This window comes from Pelodiscus sinensis, chromosome 3 (genome assembly GCF_049634645.1).
Source record: "Pelodiscus sinensis isolate JC-2024 chromosome 3, ASM4963464v1, whole genome shotgun sequence".
NCBI classification, from domain to species: domain Eukaryota; kingdom Metazoa; phylum Chordata; order Testudines; family Trionychidae; genus Pelodiscus; species Pelodiscus sinensis.
The window spans coordinates 165,138,917-165,162,826 of record NC_134713.1 but is presented as its reverse complement, the minus strand read 5'-3'; the positions used below and the strand labels follow the sequence as shown (position 1 = coordinate 165,162,826).

The following is a 23,910-nucleotide window of genomic DNA, read 5'->3' as shown; positions in this document are numbered from 1 at the left end:
CCCATAAATCAAATGGCGTGGGCAGCTCCAACTGGTGCTTATACTCCTTGCAGCCGCAAGGAGTAAGGGAAGCCGATGGGAGTGTTTGCTCCTGTCAGCTCCAGTAGTGGGAATGGCACCAAGCTTGGTTTAAGGTAAGCCAACTCCAGCTACGTAGAATATGTAGCAGGAATTGCATACCTTGAGCCGACCTTCCAGGTCTAGTGTAGATCTGGCCTAAGTGCTCATGTTGACAGCACAATGTCAGCAAAAGAATTTCTCCCAGTGGCATAGTTATACTTCTCATAGAGGTGGCTTTTTTATGCCAAAGAAGAGCTTTCTCCCATCAGCAAAGAGTACCTTTACAGATGAATTGCAGTTCTATATGTATAGACATGGCTTTAGGTTCCTCAGTGACTTTTGAAAGTGAAACTTAGGTGTTTTAGACCAATGTCTTCACATGAATCAAACAAAAATTATTATAGATACTCTGGTCCAAACAATAGTGAAACTTGTAAACACTGCCAGAATCATTAGGAACTGACTAGGTAGTTAGCAAACATAAGAAAAACACTTGGAACAATTATTAACTAATTACTGGGGTGCATGTGACAACACACATGCTATCACACATGATCACTCTTACTGTTAATTCTCAGCAGAGAAGGCAGGTGTAGAATGGGAGGAGAAAATGACAAATTTTTTCATATCCTTACAAGCGTAAATGTCCACACCAAATTAAGGGAGATCTGCCTTGCACCTGACTAAAGGCTGGACCTGTTCACCAAAGAACTCCTGATCTCCAGGGCTGCTGGGTCCTGCAACTTCCACAAGCAGCAGTTTACTTTAAAATGTGCAATATTAAAGAAAAACAAGCAAAGTAGTCAATTTTCAACTGTGAAAAAGGGTTATTTGTGAAAAAAAATGAAGCAAGTACTCAAATGCAGATTCCATTTTAAGCTATTACACATAGAAGGTCTGATTACTAATTGCCTTGTTTTAATTATTTACAACTGTGTGATAAGAGTGCAAAAATGTTTATTCCTACTTTGCAGAGGTGAAAGAGATAGGAAAGGGGAGTGGAGATTCAGATCCATAACATTAATCCCACACTACTAACGGAATTTGCAGGGTAAGAAAAATGAAAATATGAATGACTAAATTATAACAGAAAATAGATATACTCCATATGTATATTGTACAACTAGCTTTTACTGTAATTCAGTAAATGTCTAAAGTTAAACAGTGTTTTAAAAACTGATGGAAAATTTTGAATTAAACATACTGGTTGGTGAAATGATTGCCAGTTTGCAGCCATGTTTGTACCCAGGATCAACTCCCAACAAAGTACGTCCTCTCACAGGACTCATCAGAAGCAACTGCCGAAGATTTCTTCCAAACATCATTATAGATTCTTTCTCTGCATCAGATGATAACTTTGATCTGAGAAAACAGAAAGCAAAAAAAGGATTTTTTTCCCCTCATAGGTTTTCAAACACATTTTTCAATTGGTTCAGAGTGTTTGCTTTTTGGAGCATTTGCAATTATTTCTTCATTACTATCCACTATGCTGAATGAATCCCTTTGCGTTTTTGGCTCATTTACTTTAAAAGGAATAGTACATGGAAAACGGGTTGTAGACCTAAGAAAGGAACATCTGTAACTGGTTTGCAGTTATAGTCAAGCATCAGATATATAATATGTGCACAGCCCTCTTTCTGCCTTGATTTTCACAAATCCACTATTAAATTTTTGAACAGACAGGAGTTTACTCAAAGCTGGGTTTCTACTTACAGAGGAATGGTATTCAGATACTCATCTAACTGGCCCTGAAAAATACCTATGCTAAATTCAGCCTGAAAAAACTGGGATAGTTTCCTAGATACTGAGGCTATGTCTAGACTGCAAGCCTCTTTTGAAAGAGGCTTTTTTGAAAGATACTTTCGAAAGAGGCATTTTCGAAAAAGAGCATCTACAACCAGTACTTAAAAAAAAAAAAAAGAGCACCCACACTGTCTGGATGCTCTCTTTCGAAAAAGCACAGTTTGCATTACATAGCGCCTTTTTTCTAAAGAGTAGTTTTGAAAAAAGGCGTTATTCCTCGTAAAACAAGGTTTTCCACAGTTGAAAAAACGGCCAAGTTCTTTTGATTTACTTTCAAAAGAATGAGGCAGCAGTCTAGATGCAGGCCACTTTTTTTTTTTTTTTTTAAACCCTGCAGTCTAGACACACGAAACTTAGTACCAAGCAGAACTCATTAAGCAACTAAGCAGAAATGGACAAGATAGCCTAATAGGTCTTTTCCATTTGTAACTGCTAAATAGCTATAATTCAGTGGACATCTGGTATATGAAATAAATACAACTGTGAAATACAATTCTGTGAGAGTTAACTTATTAAACAATTTAAGATGCAAAATAATAACAGTGTAGTTGATGTGTTCCGCTTTTGCTTGCTTAGATGTAGGCAAAACAAATTCATAGGTACAGACTGTTCTCTTTTCTTCTCTTCTATGATCTTCGATAAGAAAATCAAATAAGCCACAGAACACTAAAGAATGAGTTCTGTAAGTTTCACACCATGCATTAAAAATATCCTTGTTTAACTGAGACAACTGTGTATTTTTTCTAGGTTTAAATAAACTACAAAGCACTTGTTTTGGGTAACAGTAACCAAGAAGAGACTGACTGACAACAAAATGTCTTAGTGGTTTACACTTCCCACAAAATTAAAAAAAAAAAAGTATTCAAGAGGTTTTTTGGGGGGTTTGCACATGCACGCATCCATGCCCCATTTTCTATAACAATCAGTTATTTGGATAAGTAAGTATGATGAGTCATATACTAATTAATACCATAAGACTGCATATAACTTCGGCCCCGCCCCCCATGAACATGCATCTCTCTGGTCAGTCAAAAAGGAACCTTTTCTGCACATTAATGCAGCACTGAAAGAGTTTACTATATATGAAAAACGAGGGAAAATATTTTTCTATACAATCAAATATACAAAACACTCATTTATGCATCCGTTAATTTTGTGCGTTTGCTAGTATTTTATGCATAATCAGTTCCATCGCTGCCCAAAGTCAGTTCATTCCTAGTTTGTGAGAATCTTTACACAGACCAACTACGAGGAGAACATGAAACATTTTTAAAAGAGACAGGAAAATATGACTACTCTTGGCATTCAAACTCCCAAACAAATGTAGAATGTTAAACTACTTTAACTCTCATTTTTGAAAAACAGACTAGATTTCAAATTGGTCATATCCCTTTAACACTCAAAGACATAACCACCCATATGTTTCCCTTCACTTCACACGTCCTTTCCAAAGCACTTTTATGGAAAGCTATCCTTCGTGCGAAAGAAAGAAAACCCCTCCGGTATTGTCTCTGTATAAAAAATACAAAATTAGCACAGATATTATCTAAAGATAGATTATAAGAAGTACACAAAATGTACATTCATTCCCTGGGCTACCTTAGCATTTCAAAAGTGTACAAAGGGGCCAAATAGATTGTGCTCTAGTTTCTACTGCACAGAAGGAGGAATCATCCCCCAGGTAACAGAATAGCTGCGCTAGAGCAGCTGCCACTGAACCTAACAGTAGAAGCAGCCTCCACTGTGGTGTGTGGGAGTGAAGAGAGGAGAATCAGAGCAAAGGAAGATCCTCTGATATCTGGCCTTCCTCTGTCCCAAAAAAGTGGGTTCTCTCTCACCCACAAGACAAACTCCCCACATGCAACTCAATCTACCAATTCTACTATGACAGGGACCTGTGCAGGAACCCAACCCCGTTATTAGTTTTGTACACTTTATGGAGACATGTTTGAAGTTGGCTTGGAATTACAGAAATTTACTGGAAATGGTACTGAAATTGCCAGGTGTGTGGAGAATAAAACTCATGTCCTTCCTATTACTTAATAGCCTGTGTTTTTAATTTAAAAAATAGACCTCTCTCACTTAACACATCTATCCGTGATATATATGATATATATATTTTAAAATTTTGTTTAGCCATTTAATCCTTTATGAAACCATCCTAGGTAGCTTGATATTTATTTTCCCTTATATCCTCTGGGAACCACTATCTACATCAAATGTGACAAAAAGCCTAACTCTGTGTTGTTCTAACTTCTGGTAATTTTTATGAATGAGATTAGAGAGCAGAAAAATTGCCTCTTAAACATAAGAACATCAATTATTTTGAAAATACCCTCACCTCATTTGGCATTTTATGAAAAATAAAATCATTTAGCAAATGATTTAACAAATCATTATTTAAACTTAATAGGATGATTAATAGTGACAACTATAAAAAAAATATGGAAAATGCCTTTAATTTTCTTCAGCATTTGAAACTCTAAATTACATTTAGTCATCGGACTGCCAGTATAAAAAAGCGATTATCTTGGCCTACTGACATCTGGAGTCAGAACTGGAAGATTAGGATTCTAAAGTTTGGATTCCATTTCCAAACTCAAGCTTCCACATGCAAAACATGAGCAATATTTTCTGTGGGAACTTCGGATGTGAAATGAGATTATAAAAAAAATATGTATTAAGAACAGTGAGGGAAATAGCTTCAATGCTTTTTAAGCGTGCATGGAAAATTAGGAAAGGGTATTACATTTAAAAAATATATTTCTTCACTTCATCACCTAAATCCCTAAGAAGTGATTTCACACAGCACTGCAACAAAATAAAATGTATTTTGGAGTGCCAAAAGCATTGCAGGACATTATTATACCAGGTCTCAGCAATCATGGTATCTGACAGGAAAAGTAGAAGACAGGAAATGAAACAATAAATAAGGTAACTGTCTTGCTGGCAAGTTCTCTCCTCCTCATCACTAGTTTAAATACACTCTTGGAAACTTTCTGTTCCAATGCTTTATTATTAAAAAAAAAAAAAAAGTTGGAAATGTTAAACTAAAAGGAGGTTTTAAAATACTTTAGCAGCCCTGTCAAGATTCCAACGAAAAACTTCTAGTGAGAAGAGAGAGAATAAAAGAGGAGAGGAGCTAAGTCACTGCAAAAGTGAGAAACTGATTGCTCACTATCTTGAGTCAAGAATGCTCTTGGCAGGTGTCATACATTGTTCCCCATAGGACTTCTGCTTCTTCACTAATCCCATCTCATTCCAGTTCTAAACATTTCCTAATGGAAAATGGCCAATCAGGCAAGTTTTCCCAAACATTAAGATAGAGACAAATATCCACTCAAACAAACTGAAAGTATCACTTATTTTTATGACCTAACTTGATCCAAATTTTTTATTTTAAAAAAGAAAAAAATATTGCGCTAACCTCACATTATACATAGTTGATGAAGATTTCACTGAAGATGCTGGTTTGATGGAAAAAAGTGTGTTCCTGCATGTACAGCATACTACTAAAAGACCATTAACAGTATCTATAATTTCATGTGACTGAGCAGAGCTAAAGGAAGCTAGCTGTTGTTGCAAGCCATTCTAATACCTACCAAACCCCTATTACCAAACAGTTAATATACAGATTATGCAAAAACCACAAACATGACAAAAAGGAATGTACATGTATTTGGTTTTAAAATTAGTGGAAAGAGACAGGTATTTAAAAACATTGCTCTTAATATAAACTATAATCAAGTTTCTTAATATCCCTTAAATAATTGGATATTGACCTTTTCCACTGTTAGGATCTGTTAAAATCAACCACACTGTAGTGAAGACTGTGATTTTTCTACTGAAGCACAGAGGCAGGTGGCTTCTTATCCCACCCAGAAATAAGCAAGATGAAAGTGAGCTTAAAGTATGTTTGTGGGGCGGGAGGGAGGGAAATCTAAGAATACTAGAGCCAAGCCTGGGAAAGGCTTATTTAAGAACTCTTACCGTATTATTAGCTTAGAATTTAAAGCCAGAAAGGACCACCAGATCATCTAGTCCAATCTTCTGTATAAAACAGGTCACCTAGGTTGTTAATAAAACTTCAGGAAACTCCGGGAAGGGGGCAAATTTTGAGAGTGAACTTTGTTTTAGTTGCAATTGGCAACTGCTCTCACACATTTAAGGAAGCTGGCATGAAACTTCCCTGCAATTTTGACCAACAATTGTCAAATAAACCTGCCCCTCTCCTTTTTAATGACTAACAGGAGTCAGATCACAGTTTATAACTTTCTCAGCAGCTTTGTAAGGTACCAGTAAGGTAACACCTCAGAGAACTATTAGACAAGTTACTGCCTTTTATCCCATCTATCCAGAGATCTACCATAAAAACTTTCAGTCAAATGATTTGGAGTAATCTCTGCAAAGTAACCAACAGTGGCTAGTAAAAGACGTCTGAGACAAAGATGCAAGAGCACTGCAAAGAAGATAGTCATCCTGTGCAGTAATGATGGTTCTTCGAGAGGTGTCCTCCTGTGGGTGCTCCACTCAGATCCCAATGCACCCTCACGCCAGCGATCAAAGATTTTTGCCTAGCAGTGCCTTCCCATATTGCGCATGTGTAGCCATCTCCTCACACTGTTTTCATCTGTTGGCTGCACATGCAGCATAAGGCTGTGTCTAGACTACATGCCTCTGTCGGCAGAGGCATGTAGATTAGACACATAGGCAAAGGCAAATGAAGCCGCGATTTAAATGATCGCGGCTTCATTTACATTTACATGGCTGCCGCGCTGAGCCAACAAACAGCTGTCGGCAGCCCCGTTATTCCTCGTGGGATGAGGTTTACCGGGGCTGCCGACAAAGGGCTTTGATGTCGGCAGGGGAGCGTCCAGACTAGCGCGCTGAGCGGACAAACAGCTGATCAGCTGTTTGTCGGCTCAGCGTGGCAGCCATGTAAATGTAAATGAAGCCGCGATCATTTAAATCGCAGCTTCATTTGCCTTTGCAAAAAAAAAACAAATCTACATGCCTCTGCCGACAGAGGCATGTAGTTTAGACGTACCCTAAGTGTCCCTCTGTTCCTTTTCTACTGGAAATCATTTAACTGACTTCCAAGTAGAGGAGAGGAAGTGAGGATAGTGGCACACCAATAGGGATACCCACATCTCAAAGAACCATTGTTACTGCACAGGGTGAGTAACTACTACTTCTCCTTCAAGTGGTGTCCCTGTGGGTGCTTCACTCAGGTGACTAACTAGCAGTACCAGCCATTCGCGATGGTAGTTGTTGAGTCAGTTGTGAGAAGAGGCAAGGACCTGATCGTCTAAAGTGGTGGTAGGTATGGGTCTCTGCCATAGAGCATAATGTTGTGCAAAAGTGTGATGGGAAGACCATGTCGCTACTCTACATATATCTGCGAGGGGTACATTATGCAATAAAGCAGCTGATGTGGTGACCACACGAGTGGAATGTGCTAGGATAGTCTGAGGTGGTTCCCTCCTACAAAGATGGTAGGAAATGTATATGCAAATGGCAATCCACTTGGAGATGCACTGCGCAGAGACAGCTGTTCCCCCTGAGGGGACCAGACGTAAAAATGAAAAGTGTGTCTGATTTTCTGTATTCGTTGGTCCTATCTATGTAGAATGCAAGGGCCCGTCTATTGTCCAAAGTATGCAGCATTGCTTCCCTCAGGGAGCTGTTAGGTTTTGGAAAATAGATGGGGAGGTAGATGGGCTCATTGAGATGGAAGTCTGATATAACTTTAGGAAGGAACTTGGGGTGACATCTGAGAATGATTTTATCCTTGGTAAAAATAGTATATGGTAGATGAGTCATCAGGTCTGTAATTTCACTTCCCCTTCTCGCAGAGGTTATTGTCACTATGAAGGCCATTTTCATAGCTAGAAGTTGTGGGGAGATAGTAACTAGTGGCTCAAAGGGTAGTCTTGTGAGCATGCCAAGCATGTAGTTTAAGTCCTAAGGTGACACAAATTTGGACATGTCTTTCACAAACCTGATAAGAAGCACTTTGATAGTATATGAGAAGAACAAGAGGTCGTCCACTGGTTCGTGGAAGGCTGTGATGGCGGACAGGTGGACACAAATGGAGCTGTGAGAGGAGCCAGCATCGCTAAGGTCCATCAGATAGTCCAGAACGGTAAGTATCGGAACAGTGTTTGGTTGCACCACTCTTGAAATTGTCTCCATTTGTTTTAGGAGGTACACCTCATGGAGGAGTGCCGACCTAATATTTAGGAGGATCTGCTTCGCCCTCTCTGAGCAAGTAAGTTCTCATTTTGGAACCATGAAGAAGCCATGCTGTGAGTTTGAGGGTCCTCAGGTTTGTGTGGAGAGTTTTGCCTTGATGTTGAGTCAGTAAATGGGGACGTGAGGAACCCATGGATTAAACAGTCGTCAAGGTAGGGGAATATAATGATGCCCTGCCTCCTGAGGAATGCTGTGACCGTGGCCAAAGTTTTGGAAAATACTGTGATGCCATGGAAAGTCCAAAAGGAAGAACCTGATACTGGTAGCGGTCTTTGCCTACCATTAATCTGAGAAACCTCCTGTGTGCAGGATGCATCTTTATATGAAAGTATGCATCCTGAAGGTCGAGGGCTGAGAACTAGTCCCTCTTGTCCAGTAAAAGTATATTATTTCCCAGACTCACCATTCTGAACATGTTGAGCTTCCTGAGATCTAAAATGGGTCTCCAACACCCTGTTTTCTTGGTGGTTAGAAAGTAGTTGGAATAAAACCCACTTTCTTGAAATTTTGGAGGGAGTGGCTCTACTGCCCTTAAGTTGTGTAGTTTATGTACTTCGGCTTGTAGAAGGGGCTTGTGAGAGGGGTCCCTGAAAAGGGACAGGGAAGGAAGTTGGGTAGGGGGTATAGAAATGAAGCAGAATTAGTAATTATTATTGATGATCTCAAGGACCCACTTGTCTGTAGTGATGCAATCCCGCTGATGACAGAAGGGTCTCAGCCAGTGATGGAAAATAAGGGTAGTATGCACTCGATCAGTGGGTTGGTCGCTCAGACCCTCAACCATATCTTCAAATTTGCTGTTTGGTCATAGTGGATTGGTTGTCGGAGGACTGGTTATGTTGCACCTTCCTTTTGTTGGAACCTTGTTTAGATTTGTTATATCTGCTGCTGTCTCTGATAGTTGGCATTACTTGATCTCTAGTATGAAGTATGCCTTCTATTCGGCTGGGTGTACATGCCTAAGGTTCGCAGAGTGGTATGTGGCAATCTTTTGCCACTGGAGGATTTTGTCCGTCTTAGCAGCAAAGAATTGGTTCCTATTGAAGGGGAGGTATTCTACCTTCGTATGCAACTCTCTTGGGACTCCAGAAGATTGTAACCACAAAGCCCTGTGTATGACTATCACAGTCACTGTAGCCCTGGCTCCTGTGTCAGCCATGTCCATAGATGCCTGAAGGACTGTTCATGCTATTGACTGGCCCTCTCCTTACAGACAGGAGCTGGGGCCTCTTTTGCTCAGGAAGGTCTTTCAGGAGCTCCAGTAGTTTAGTATAGTTAGCCTGGCCATAGTTAGCCAGGAGAGTGGTGTAATTTGATATCGGAACGAGAGAGTGGCAGAGGAGTAGATTTTCCTGCCAAAGATATCTAACCACTTCCTGCACCTTCTCCTGAGGTGTAGACTTGTATGGAGGCTGTCTTAATCTGTGATAGACTGAGTCTACAACAAATTAATTTGGATGGGGATGTGAAATGAGAAAATCCATGCCGTTGGCCGAGACGAGTAGGTTAATAGGAGGGATAGAGTCTGGTGTTTGCCAGAGTGCCTCTGATGGTTCCATAATAGCCTTGTTGATCAGTAATGCTATTTTACAGGATGTCGCTGGTTGGAGTATCTTGAGCAGTTTTTGTAATAGTTTTCCTGTATTTCCTGAAGCACAATGCCCTGAGATTGAGCAACACACCTGAATAAATCCTGAAATTGCTTCAGGTTATCAGCAGGTGGAGAGGATGACGAGGGGAAGACAGCCTCATATGGAGAAGAGAAAGACTGGGAACTGGGGAAGAGCTGTCTGAGTGAAGTAGGTCATCATCTTCATCCACTGGCTCAGCTTGGGTTGTTGCAGAAGGTGAATGAGGAGGACAAGATAGTGAGGAGTGTGTAGTGGTGGCTGGAGAACATGTTGCTATATGAGCTGGTATGGACACCACCGTCTTGCATGAACAATGGCAGTGGGAGGAATAAGAGTGGTATTGGTTCAATGTTTCCCAAGAAGCTACTGGGGTTGGAACTTGCTGAGGTAGATAAGGCCAAATCACAGGTATTACAACGGCTGGTGTGACGGTCAGTGCTAATTGGCTCTGGTGCCAGAGCGAGCGTATTTCGGTTACAACTGACAGGAACTGGAACGTTCGCTCGGTGCTGAGATGACCATCCACATTGGGAGCAGTGGCGTGTCAGATTTTGTCAGCACTGATCGAGGAGAGGCACCAGTCGGTGGGGAGGAGTGAGACTTCCTCTTCAGTTCTGACTCTACTCTTTTCATAGGTGCCATTTTTCATTTATCTGTGATGCCAGAAGTAGACAGCACTGGCGAACGGGTGGTGCAGGATGTGGAAGGCAAAGACCATGCCAGCAAGGCCCAGGACATGCGGGAGACCCTTGCGGGTGATGAATTAGCTTTCTTATGATGCTTTAACTGCTCCACCAGTTCAGGAGCTTTATCCTCTGGGGGCTGAAGGGATTCTTCCTATAGGAAGTTCTTAAGTCTCATTTCTCTGTATTTTCTGGCTCTGGCCATCATGTTCTGGCAGCGTGGGCATTTCTGCATCACATGGCCTTTGCCGAGACATTTTATGCAGTCTCAAAGTCCCTGCAAGAATCACATTTTTTTTTAAATCAGGAGAACCTGGCATTTTAAATATTTTAAACTTTCTAGAGTCCAAAAGCTTGGAGGAATAATAAAAGTAGAAAAACCTGGGAAGCGGGTTTTTTTTGTTTTGTTTTACTACGCTATTTTTATCTTTTTAGTCAGAAAGGAAAGCACTGCTGTGACTCTGTCTTCTGCCAAGGACAGTAGAAAAAGAACTGATGGACACTTGCACCACATGTGCAGCCAACAGATGAAAACATTGTGAGAGAGCAGCTGCACATGCACAATGCGGGAAGGTACTGCTAGGCAAAAATCTCTGATCGCCAGAGCAAGGACACACAGAGACCTGAGTGGAGCACCCAGAGGGCCACCACTCAAAGAAGAACCAAATGTTTTCCAGTGGGCCATTGGTTCCCTAATTACAATTTTCAAAATGTGATATTGGTTTTGGATTACCAACTTGACAATTTTCAAGGGACCTGATCTAAAAATCAGAACATCTTTGATTGCTCTAGGTAATGCACCCAAAAAATTAAAGACACACAGAAATAGTTACTTTTGAAAAAGTAGGCCATAAAACTGTTTGAACGTCTATTGCGGCATGTGTATTATGGCTGTTTTTACAATTGAACTGTTTTCACTTCAGTATTACTCAACCTAATATAGGTGCTACAGGACCTTTTGTTGTTTTTTAATTTTTTTCAACCTAATAAATTAACTGTAAAAGCTATGGAATATTTATAATATTTTTTCAACATAATATATTAACTATAAGAGCTATGGAATATTTACAGCCAGCAATATTTTGGCCATATATAAGAGCTATATTTACTGTAGCAACAATAAACTTGAAATCAAAGTTGAGGGAGGTTCAGGGGAAAGTGGAATGGGCCACAATATCTTCAATAAGCCTAACTGACTAAAAACTCACCACAAAAACATCTTATTAGATTATATATGCAGCAAGCAGACCTTTACAACTGGGTCTATCGTCATCTTAACCTCACCCCTGCCAACTCTTGCAAAGAGTGGAAGAGAAGATAAAAGAAATGCCCTCTCAGTTCTAGAAGTGAAAAAAGACACATTTCCCACTCTCAGAAGCGATCTAAGGAGTTGTGGGAGGGGGACATAGACAAGGGAATGTGGTCAGTTATGCTTTCAAGGGATTACCTCAATCCTTTCCCACCTCAGCTCTTGATCATGAGCTATGTGAAATTCTGGGTACGTCTAGACTACATGCCTCTGTCGCCAGAGGCATGTAGATTAGGCTACCAGGCATAGGAAAATGAAGCGGCGATTTAAATAATCGCCGCTTCATTTAAATTTACAGGGCTGCAGCGCTGAGCCTATCAGCTGTTTGTCGGCTCAGCGCAGTAGTCTGGACGCGCGGGTGTCGACATCAAAGGCATTTGTCGACCACCCAGGTATGCCTCATACCAGGAGGCATACCTGGGTGGTCGACAAATGCCTTTGATGTCGACCGCGGAACGTCCAGACTACTGCGCTGAGCCGACAAACAGCTGATAGGCTCAGCGCTGCAGCCCTGTAAATTTAAATGAAGCGGCGATTATTTAAATCTCCGCTTCATTTTCCTATGCCTGGTAGCCTAATCTACATGCCTCTGGAGACAGAGGCATGTAGTCTAGACGTACCCTCTGTCATACCATCTTGCTGTTACCAAGCAAATTCATAAGCCCACTTTTAAAGCGCTACATATAGCACTTTACAGACCCTAAAGCTGTGGTGTCCAACCAGTTCTGAAGCAGGAGCCACTGTTACAAAAAACTAGCCACACTCAACCACCAAATAGCCCATGCATGGCTAGTATGTTGGTCACCATGGCTCTAAAGCCAAATTTAGCCTTCAGATACCCTTGCATGATCCATCCATTTACTCTGAGAGTCCAAGTAGGCATCTGAGACTACAACTTGCCTTAAATAACTAAGCCTCATAAGAAACCCGTTCAGTACTATTAATTCCATTTTACAGATGATGAAACAAACACAGAAGTTTAGTGATTCACCCAAGGTCACAGAGTGAATGTGTCAAAGTGGGAAAAGATCCCAGAAGTCTCAATTATCAGGACTTGTCTAAATTGGGAAGAGTGGCCAAATTTCTGATTGCAGAAAACAAAATGTTCTCAACCCACTCTGCCGCACAACACCCCTTCCTAGAGCCTCACTCCCCACTCATTCCATTTCCCCCTCCTTAGGTCACTTTCCGCCACCCTTGCCTACTTGCTCATTTTCACCATTCAGGGACAGAGATGTGGGAGGTGAGTGCTTGAGCTGCAGGGTGCAGGCTCTTGGGTGGGGCCAGGGATGAGGAGTTTGGGGTTCAGGGGGGCTCTGGACTACGGCCAAGGAGTTCAGAAGTAGGAGAGGGGCTTCAGGCTGGGGCAGGAAGTTGCAATGTGAGAGAGATACAGGCTCTAACCTCAGAGAGAAGGCTCCAGGGTAGGGCCAGAAATGAGGATTCAGGGTACAGGAGGGGACTCTAGGCTGGTACAGGGGCTGGGTTGTTGGGAGGTCTAGGTTCCAGCTGCGGGTGTGGGCTCTGAGGTATAGGAGAGTGTTCTGGGATGGGGTAAAGGACGGGGCACTGGGGTACAGGCTATGGGAGAGTGTTTGGGTGAGGGAGAAGCTGGGGGGGAGGGGCTTGCGGTGTAGAAAAGAGTGGAGACTCCAGGCATGCATGTCTCTCCAGCTCCTAAGTGAAGGCACCATCATGTGTGTCCACATGCTGCCCCCATCCACAAGTGCTGGCCCCCTCAGCTCCAATGGGCTAAATGGAGGTGCAGCGCTGACACTCAGGATGACAAATTCAGATGAGAAGCCAAAGAGACAAGAAGGCTGCACAGAACTGGCCACTGCAGCCAACCAGACTTAACAGCTCAGCCAGCAGTACTGACTGGAGCTATCTGGGTCTCTTTTCAATAAATTATTCTGGTTGAAAAATGCACATCTGGCAAGCTCAGCATTGGAAGTGTGAACTGATTACAGTTATAAATGGCCAGCCACAGATCCTGTAGTGACATAACTCCATAGTGAACCCAGACAAGCTATAATAAACTGCACTGGTGTAAACTGTATCCTGATTCCAAGTAAAGGAGTGTTGTACCAGTGCAAATCACGGCTTTCTCCATCTGCAGAAGGAGTTGTACCACTGCATAAAATCCATGTCTAGACAAGACCCCAGCCACGTATTAGATTTTGTAACATGGAATGGTGCAAATTAAGCCTAGGCTGGCAGTCTAGCTACTATTCTGAGGATGTAAGTCAGTCACATTGGAGTCTACTTATGGCAAAATAGACTCAAACATTACTAAGTTTTGAATTTTAAATTTCCTTTTTATTAAAACAGTATTATATACCTTGCAAGTGACACCATCTCATGATACAGCTATTACCGTGTCACTGGAAATAAGATTAGTTTCCAGAGCCATCACAATATCCTTGGTATAGTATCAAACCAACTACAGGCAGTCCCCGGGTTACGTACAAGATAGGGACTGTAGGTTTGTTCTTAAGTTGAATTTGTATGTAAGTCGGAACTAGTATATATTGTAGGGGAAACTCTAGCCAAACATTTCTCCAGAGCTCAGTTTTGTTCTCCCACACCTCACTTCCCTCAGTCCTTTATTCTCAAGCGGAGGTGTCTGCTGAGAAAAGCCACTCCGCGTCTCCCTGGTCTGCTATGGGGGGGGGGGGGGGGGCGCTAGCTTCGCGTCTCCCTGGTCTGCTGGGGGGAAGCAGCTAGTGCGGGGTTGCCTCACCCCGTTTGTAAGTAGGGATCCGACATAAGTCGGATCCATGTAACCCGGGGACTGCCCGTACTATATTTATCATATAGTAGAGATGACAAATGTAAGGGCCACTTCTAGCCCTTATTGAGTTACTTTGTCAGTTTCTTTCAGACATATAAAAGAAATGGAATCAGAACAATGTCAGTGACAGCATTAACGTAACGGCAATTGTGTAATGGAAAAAACAGATGCTTAAGACAATTTTAGTGACACAAGTTTACTGTTAAGATGATGATAATGATGTGTTTATATTATTACAAAATCTAAACGTAAATGTGAAATAAAAATACTGTGAAAAATACAGATAACATATGAAATTGGGTTAAATACTTTCCCCCAATTAAAATTAATAGGAATAAAATCCTATGTCAATTTAAAAAAAAAAACAAGGTTACATATTAAAAACATTTGATAGTAATATAACCAATATAACATAGGTCAGGTTTTTTTTTTCTTTCCACACCCTCAGGTAACATATTGTGGGTCACATATGTAGCCAACAATCATAGAATCATAGGACTGGAAGGGACCTCGAGAGGTCATCAAGTCCAGCCCTCCGCCCTCAAGGCAGGACCAAGCTCCGTCTACACCATCCCTGACAGATGTCTATCTAACCTGTTCTTAAATATCTCCAGAGAGGGAGATTCCACCACCTTCCTTGGCAATTTATTGCAATATTTGACCACCCTGACAGTTAGGAATTTTTTCCTCATGTCCAATCTAAACCTCCCTTGCTGCACTTTAAGCCCATTACTCCTTGTCCTGTCCTCAGAAACCAAGAGGAACAAATTTTCTCCTTCCTCCTTGTGACACCCTTTTACATATTTGAAAACCGCTATCATGTCCCCCCTTAATCTTCTTTTTTCCCAAACTAAACAAGCCCAGTTCATGAAGCCTGGCTTCATAGGTCATGTTCTCTAGACATGATAAATAAATTGAGAACCACTGATCTAGACCAGGGGTCTCCAAACTACGGCCCGCGAGGCCCTCTCATCCGGCCCGTGGAGACTTTTTTGTCTGGGCCCTTCTTGCCGCGGGGGGGGGGGCCCTGTCAGGGGTGTGCGGCGTGTACTCACGCCGCGCCGGGGCAGGAGAAGCGGGCCGCTTTGCTGACAAGCGGCCGCGCGGCGGCAAACGGCGCAGGGGGCGGGGGTTAGCACGGGCGGCGTTCCCCCGCCCAGACTGACAGGGCAGCCGGCCAATCAGGGGGCAGGATGGGCGGTGGTGGTAACGCCCGCCCGGCGACGTGCGGGGGAACGTGAACCCCGGCGGGAACTTTAAAAAGGTGACCCCTTCCGCCCGGGGGGGGGAAAGGAGTGAGCGGTGGCAAGCAGGAGGGGAGGACAGCGTGCTGAGGAAGTGGAGAGCAGGGGGAAAAGCCCCCCCCCCCCCCTTCCGGGAGAAACGGATTCGCAGGCGAATATTCTGAAGAGGAAACATTAAAAGCAACAATCTCTCTACCATAAGTGGATATATTTGCACACTATATTCAGGTAAGTTTAACTTAAGAAATCATAAGAATTTTTAAAAATTGTTTTGGGTCATTTGTAGCTATTATTGCGACAAAATTAGTTCGCATAATCAGGTTTTTTGAGCGATATTGTGTGCAAGATACTTTCAGTTTCATTATTTATTCATGTTGAATTCACTTTATTTTAGTGCCCAGCGATGGCCGAGAAGAGGAAAAGAAAAATAGACGATGAGTGTCGGCAATTTCAAGAAGAATGGAGTTTGAAATACTTCTTCATCAAATCCGGCGAGAAAGCATTGTGTGTGATTTGCAACGAAACCGTGGCTGTGATGAAAGAATACAACCTGCGCCGTCATCATCAAAGCAAACATCAGGAGAAATATGTACAGTTGAAGGGTAAAGTCCGTGCCGAAAAATTTTCTAAATTACAAAATCAACTCACATCTCAGAGGACATTGTTCAGTAAATCCTCAAATGAAAATGAATCCTTAACTAAGGCCAGTTATAAAGTTGCCTACGTCCTGGCTAAAAGTGGCAAACCCTTTACAGATGGTGAAGTAGTGAAGGAATGTTTGTTGGAAGTGGCTGAGGAACTTTGCCCAGAAAAGTCAAAACAATTTGAAAATGTAGCTTTGGGTGCGAATACCATTGCCCGCCGTGTTGCAGACATGGGTGAAAACATTGTGACTCAAATAGCGAAAAATGCAAGCAAGTTTCGCCATTTTTCAATTGCAATGGATGAATCGCTGGACAGCTGCTCCACCTCTCAACTGCTTGTGTTCATTAGAGGTGTGGATGAAGACATGAACATAACAAGAGCTGGCTTCCCTACATAGCATGTATGGCACTGTTACCGGGGAGGATATATTCAATGAGTTGAAAAAAACATTTGCTGATTATAACTTGGACTGGACTAACCTCAGTTGCCTGACTGTTGATGGAGGAAAGAACATGAGTGGCATAAAGAAAGGCTTGGTTGGACAAGTGAAGCAGATGTGTAATGAGAAAAACATTATACAACCAATGTTCCTGCACTGTATTATTCACCAGCAAGCTTTGTGTGCTAAATATGTGGACATTAGCAGTGTACTGAATCCTGTGGTGAAGATGGTGAATTTAATAAGGTCACATGGGCTCAACCATAGACAGTTCAGAGACATGTTGAAAGATACAGACACAGAATCGCAAGATTTACCATATTACACAGCAGTAAGATGGCTAAGTTGTGAGAAAGTTCTGAGCAGAGTATTTAAGTTAAGAAAGGAAATAGGTGACTTCCTGGAAAGTAAAGGCAAGCCACAGCCATTACTGTCTGATGAAGAGTGGGTATGGAAATTGGCTTTTGCTGCAGACATAACTAGTCATTTAAATTTTCTGAACCTAAAACTACAAGGAGAGCAAAATCTAGTTTCTGATCTATACACCCACCTAAAGGCCTTCAGATCCAAACTTGTCTTGTTTTTGGAACAAGTACAGGCCAACAACTTGACGCACTTTCAGCAGTGCAAGGTCTTCATGGCTGAAGCAACAGCTGAGTTCCCCACGTCATTTGCATGCGAGATCATCAAAGACCTCCAGCTGCAGTTTCAGCAGCGGTTTTCTGACTTGGATTCAAAGGCAGAAGAAGTGAGATTGTTTCAAAACCCATTTGAAGCAGATGTGGCCAGTTGCCCAGATGAACTGCAGCTGGAAGTCATTGAGTTGCAAGCAAATGACCTCCTTAGGGACAAGTTCAAAATAGGACTGGTGGGTTTTTACCAGTTTTTGCCCAAGGAAGACTTTCCTAATGTCAAAACTTTTGCATCAAGGTACCTTTCAATCTTTGGAACAACATACCTGTGTGAACAAACATTTTCAAGAATGAAATATGTGAAGAACAATTTGAGAACAAACTTGTCCGATGATAATCTCAGGTCACTGTTGATGTTAGGGACAACAAATCTAAAGCCAGAAATGTCTGCTATTTTGGCATCCAGGAAACAATTTCACCATTCACACTAATACAGGTGTTCATGTGTAGTGTATCAATGTGTTATTAAATAATAACTGAATAAAATAATATTAAATAAATAATTAAAAACAACATTCATGTTTTGATTGTTTTTTATTTGGACCTCAAGTGTGTAGTCGGCCCCCGAACTGCTGTTTGATAGTTAATGCGGCCCTCGGGCTGAAAAGTTTGGAGACCCCTGATCTAGACTAACCTGAATGCAGATGAAAAGTCAATCTTGAGAATTAAGATTGCTAACTGATCACTTTTAGATTATTTCAGGCTAAACTAAACATAATTAATTTTTTACTTAGCTGAAAGATACCTACTAAATCCGACATGTTCCAGGATTTGTGAAAACAAATCATACAGCATTTACCTGAATTCTCTACAGAGAAGAGGATAAATAAGACGTTTATATGAATCTTCTACCGAATTATGCAATATCTTCATTAACTCTGGATTTGCATAGCGTTTTGGTCTCCACCTGTGAAACAAACCAAAAAGAGCAGCCTTAAATACTTTCTCATACAGAATCATATTAAATGTAGAGCTGGAATAGCCTTCAATAGGTCATTTAGTCCATCCTCCCTGCTATGAGGCAGAACAAGGATACCTAGACCATTCCTGACAGGCATTTGTCTAACCTGTTCTTTATAATCTTCAATAACAGAGATTCAAAAATATCTGCGTTCCAGTAACTAACTATCCTTATACAGTAGTTAGGAATTTTCAGACCAACTTCATTCTGCAAACTAAGTTGATTGCAGCCGCTCCCCGAGTTACAACCACCTCCACTTACGACCATCCGCACTTACGACCAAAGTGGTCGTAAATGCAGATCCGAGTTACAAACGGCGATCTACACTTACGAACAGCACAGTCGCCGTGTAACTTTATGGGATCCGAGTTACAAAAACTTTGAGTTACGGACCAAGTGTTGGTCTGTAACTTGTTCGTAACTCAGGAGTGGCTATATTTCTTGGTCTCTCTCAAGTATAGGAGATCTCCTGGAAATAAGACAGAAAAGAGTCCTTAGAAGGAAACAGAAAAAACAAAGACAATTCTCTAACATGTACTTCCCTCAATATAATGTTTTACAAATGACACTATTATTACTACAAAACTATCTTCAATAGGGAATTGAAGGCGGCACTGTAACTTGGCCTTGGTATTTAGTGTTTTAAAAAAAAAAAAAGATGAGGGGACAATGGACTTTTGGGGAAGTGGTATTTCAGACTTTCTTCCTTTTAAAGAAGGGCTATCAAGCTGTCAAATGATTAAAAAATGTAATTGCAATTAATCGCGTGCACTGCCCTTTTGAAACGCTACAGTGGCGTTTCAAAGGGGCAACGCTGTGGAAGCCCAGGATCAGAGGGAGACCTCAGCTGACCCCACGCTCAGCGCAACTGCCCCTTTGAAACACCACTGCTGCATTTCAAAGAGGCAGCACCTGCTCTGCCCCTTTGAAACACAGTGGTGGCATTTCAAAGGGGCAGCTCTGCACGGAGCCCAGGACCAACTGTAGTAGCCAGCTGACTCCAGCTCTATGCAGCGCTGCCCCTTGGAAAGGCCTTCACGGTGTTTCCAATGGGCAGCACCACAGGAGCCCGGGATCAGCTGGGGACTCTGTGCAGCGCTGCCCCTTGGAAAGGCCACCCTGGCATTTCTAAGGGGCAGCACCATGGAGGCTGGGATCAGATGGGCACTCCAGCTGATCCCAGGCTCCGCGTTGTGCTGCCCCTTGGAAACGCCACCCTGGCACTTCAAAGGGGCAGCACATTAGGAGCCTGGGATCAGCTGGAGTTCCCAGCTGACCCCAGGTTCCGTGCAGCACTCCAGCTGATCCCAGGCTCCTAATGTGCTGCCCCTTTGAGGCACCGGGGCGGCACTTCAAAGGGACAGTGCAGCATTAATGCCTGCAATGAACACGTTAAAAAATTATTGTGTTAATCCTGCCCTGCATTAATCATATATGTTAACACACATCAATTGACAGCCCTATTTTAAAGAAAAAACTACGAAATAAATTAAAACTTCCTTCCCACTTGGGCTGAAAAAAAGAACCAAACTTTCTCCCAAATCTTAATACATATTTTAGAAACTGTGTGTGTGTGTCTGCTCGTCTGTCTGTGAGTCTGTTTGTTCAAGAATGCTTCCTAAGCAGTAAGAACTGGGATCACCAACTTTGATATGCAGCTTCCTCTTATAACTATGGGTATGGCTAAACTGCGGGGGGGGTTGGGGATACTTATCCTGAAAAAATTCCGCCGCATCCAGGGCACGTGTTTGCTCTTTAACTTTTTTTTTTTTTTTTTGCGCAGAAGAGTGATCGTGCTTTTTCAGAAGCCCCTGTATTCCTCGTTCCATGAGGAAGAAGGGGGCTTTCAAAAGACTGGGATTTTCCAAAATTTGGCCCAGTCTAGACAAAAGTATCGGAAAAAGATACTCAAAATGCGAAGTGCATTTTGCGTATCTTTTTCTGATAGATCCTCGCAGTCTAGACGTACCCTCAAAGCAAGATAAGGGTTTGGTTGTGCCAGGACAGTGGGATGTGCCTGGAATCCAAATGTTTTCCATAACATGGAAAGGTAAGGGTCTGAGAACAGAGACAATTACACTCCAGAGTGGCAAGAGGGCAGCAAATGCAGGGGACAGTTATACTGCAGAGTGACCACAGTGGGGGGGGCTGCACCTGTAAGACAGTGGCCAGTGGGGGCAGGGCTCTGCATTCTGCCAGCCACAGATAAGTGGCATCCCCACCCCAAAGACAAAACCCAAACCACACCACCACCCAGCCTTCAGTCGCAGTGTCAGATACTGGGGGGTGAGAAAGGTGCCCTGCAGCTCAGAGGTCCTGCATCTCCCTCTGGGGAGTAGCCACCAGCCAAGGCTTGACAGTGCAGACCTTGCCACCACAGACCCCCTTCCCCTTCCAAACACCAGCCGAGTAATGCAGTCCTGGCTGGCCCAAGGACTAGCTACTGGCCGGCGCCGGGCAATGCAGCCCGGAAGCAGCCTCAAGGCTGCCCTGAGCACCCCTCATCTCTTCCACCCTCTGCCTCCTTGTTCCCACTCCTTGCCCTTAGCCCCTCCCACATATCCCAACCCCGTCCTCACTCCTGCATCTCCCACCTCCTATCCTGACTCCAGCATCCCCACAAGGACCAGAGCAACACCGGGTAAATCCTCTAGTGTATGAATAGATCAGTTTTACATTTCCATTGTGTGCCTCATTCAGAATTCCTCATTGTCTCAAATGTGACAAAGTATTTCCTGAGCTATGGATGTGAATAGAGGGCAGCTAGTTAAGAAAGGCAACGGAGATCAAGTAGAAGTTGAGCTGCTCAACAATACACAGCTAACAGACAACAAATATAAAAATGAATTAAAACAGTGTCTTAATATCGCTGTGCGTGAAAACAGTCTATTTGTTTTGGAACAGCAAACAGACAGACATATACCTAGTACATGAATTGTGGCAAAGCTCCAGCCGTTCCCCCTGGGTCTCGCACTATAGGGCTTGCTGTGGCCCTGCACACAGCCTCTTTCTCTTTACTACAGGCAGGAGCCACAGCCTACTGAGACACACTCATCACAGGCTAGTTCATAAATTTGGGGTAAAATCCCCTCTGGAGTCCTGATCTCCCTACTCGAGGTAGATCTTCGTGATGTCCTGGGGAGCTTTGGGAGGATCCCAGGCCCGTCCACTACTCTGAGTTCTGGCCCAGGGACCCTAAGGCAGTAGCACCAGGCAGTGTTACTGCCACTTTCAATCTGGCAGCTTTTTCCTGGGCCACTTCCCCAAACCATCCCTTCCAGCACCTTTCCTTTGGTATCTGCTCATCTGTCCTCCGCTCATACCAACACAGTTCTTCTACAATGCACTTCCTCCTTCCAGTCCTTTACTCTTTTCCTTCCCCCTTTCCTTAACTGGAGGAAGATCTTTTAAAGCAGCACCACAGACCTTAATTGGCTGCAAATGTCTAATTAGCCTGTAGCTGCCAGGAAACTCTAATTGACCCCAAGTGCCTGGCTGATTATGCTGTACTTAGGCTTGGCCTTTTTTTTACTCAGGGAAGAGAAAGCTGTTCACCCAAGCCCCAGCATGTCTTCCCTCCATTAGTATGTGGCAGCCAGCTGGTCTGAGTCTGTCACAGCATTTTCTTCTTGCTCTATTAATGCATTATGAATGCAAAGGGTTAATCGGATAACCAATTACCAGGTAAGCCTTAGCCTTACCAGCATACTTACTGGGTAACCAGTTAACTGAAAGGCCCAGCCGGTGGAAGCAGCCCCCCATTGCCCATGGCCACAGCAGTTCCCCACCTGCAGCTGGTGGTTAACCAGTTAAACAAATCATTTAACTTATTAACTATTTTAGGCAGTTTTTATATCCCTACTAATGACATTCTGAAACTGTGGGGCCAAGAGACTTGCTAGGGCCCTGAGAAAGGCCCTGTCCCCTGTAAGGGACAGTGCCTCAGGTAGAAGGGGTGGGCCTGGTGCTAGCCTCCTTCAGTGCTGCCCAAAGTACATCATGCCTTCTCCAGGCTGCCCAGAGTATTCCAGGTGGAGATCTATCAGCAATTTAAATGGCCCCAAGCAGTTACTCCCTCTCCCTCCTCCCACCAGCAGACCTGTCCTTAAATTCCAGAAACTAGCAAAAATCTCACTTAAAAATAACCTCCCAGCATTTTGTAAACCATGCTCACTTTGGCATGGTTTATTGCACTATTTGGAAACATGAGTACATTTCAGAATGTTTTTTTTAAAACAACATGACAGTTGTAGTCATTTGAAAATCTGTCCAGGTGTGTGCTTAGTTGAAAATCATACTAAATTTTGAAAAATACACAGTATTAATCTTGTCTGTTCTATACTAGCACCTAAAGCTAATTTAGACAGATCCAAACTCAAACTGCTCTGAAACAGCCCAGACAACTTTTAAGGTGTTTAAGGAATTATCTCCTGAAATGGATTCTCTTATGTATTTCTAATTGAGAAGTAGTATGTGATCATCTAGTTAAACACCATGTATACCTTGTATGCATACAATAAGATTATATGATCAACCCAGTTTTATCTTCTCATGACTTTTGAGTGCTTAGTGATATGCACTTAACATTGTACTAACAATTTTATTATACTTTATTGCAAAGAGGATTTTTTTGGTATTCACATGAAACAGGCACAGAGTTTCCTTTGCTCTCGTTGCTACCCAATTCTATCAGCAGAAATTTGTACAGGTGGTAAAACTGACTATACTGATGGAGATGGTAATGCATTTGGACAGCAGACATCAGGTTCCCTCTCTCCCTTATTAAGGCAGATTAGCAGATCTTTTAGCACAAATAGCTCATCCCAGCAGATATTTTTGACTGCATGCCACCTACATATGACTAATAAAGTCATTTTGTGATACTCAGTAAGAAGTCCTATATATACTACAGAACCACATTCTAAAATTCGTCATGAAACTAAAAACATCCAGAAGATGTATTCAGTACACAGCCTGTGAATAAATACCATTTTTTAACCCACGCACATATTCCATTACTTGTGGGGGATGAAAAAGAAACAAAGCTTAACACAAGAATGAAGCTAAAGCGCTTCTCTATAGCTCTTGAAAGATTATTTCAACCCAATTAATTTCTACTCTGGAAAAGGTTTTTTTTTTTTCTGGTGAACTAATTAATATCTAAAATACTTTTAAGTGTGGCAATGTTCGGGAAAATTGCTATGAGAACAGCTGCTTCTTACTCAATAGCTTTATTTTCTGAGTGTATCTGCTTACTCTAGGGACTAAGGTAAACATAGCTGCACTCTTGATGGGCCTGCATAGCAAATAATAGATATGGGAAAGTAATCTGAGTTCTATTTGGGCAGACTCATCATCAACAGAATTATAAGAATTCAAGTGATGAATATCATT

General features: G+C 42.5%; 1 protein-coding gene across 4 annotated transcripts in view; it reads right to left on the bottom strand.

Annotated features, from left to right (window-relative positions):
• Positions 1-23,910, bottom strand: part of SRBD1 (S1 RNA binding domain 1) — a 236,501-nt gene that overhangs the window by 163,448 nt on the left and 49,143 nt on the right. For all 4 annotated transcript variants that reach the window (XM_075925416.1, XM_075925414.1, XM_075925415.1 and 1 more), the window contains 2 exons: positions 18,355-18,462; positions 1,265-1,422 (listed from right to left, as the gene is read on the bottom strand). In XM_075925416.1, the coding sequence (XP_075781531.1) occupies positions 1,265-1,422; positions 18,355-18,462 (266 nt within the window). The remainder of the gene's footprint in view (positions 1-1,264; positions 1,423-18,354; positions 18,463-23,910) is intronic.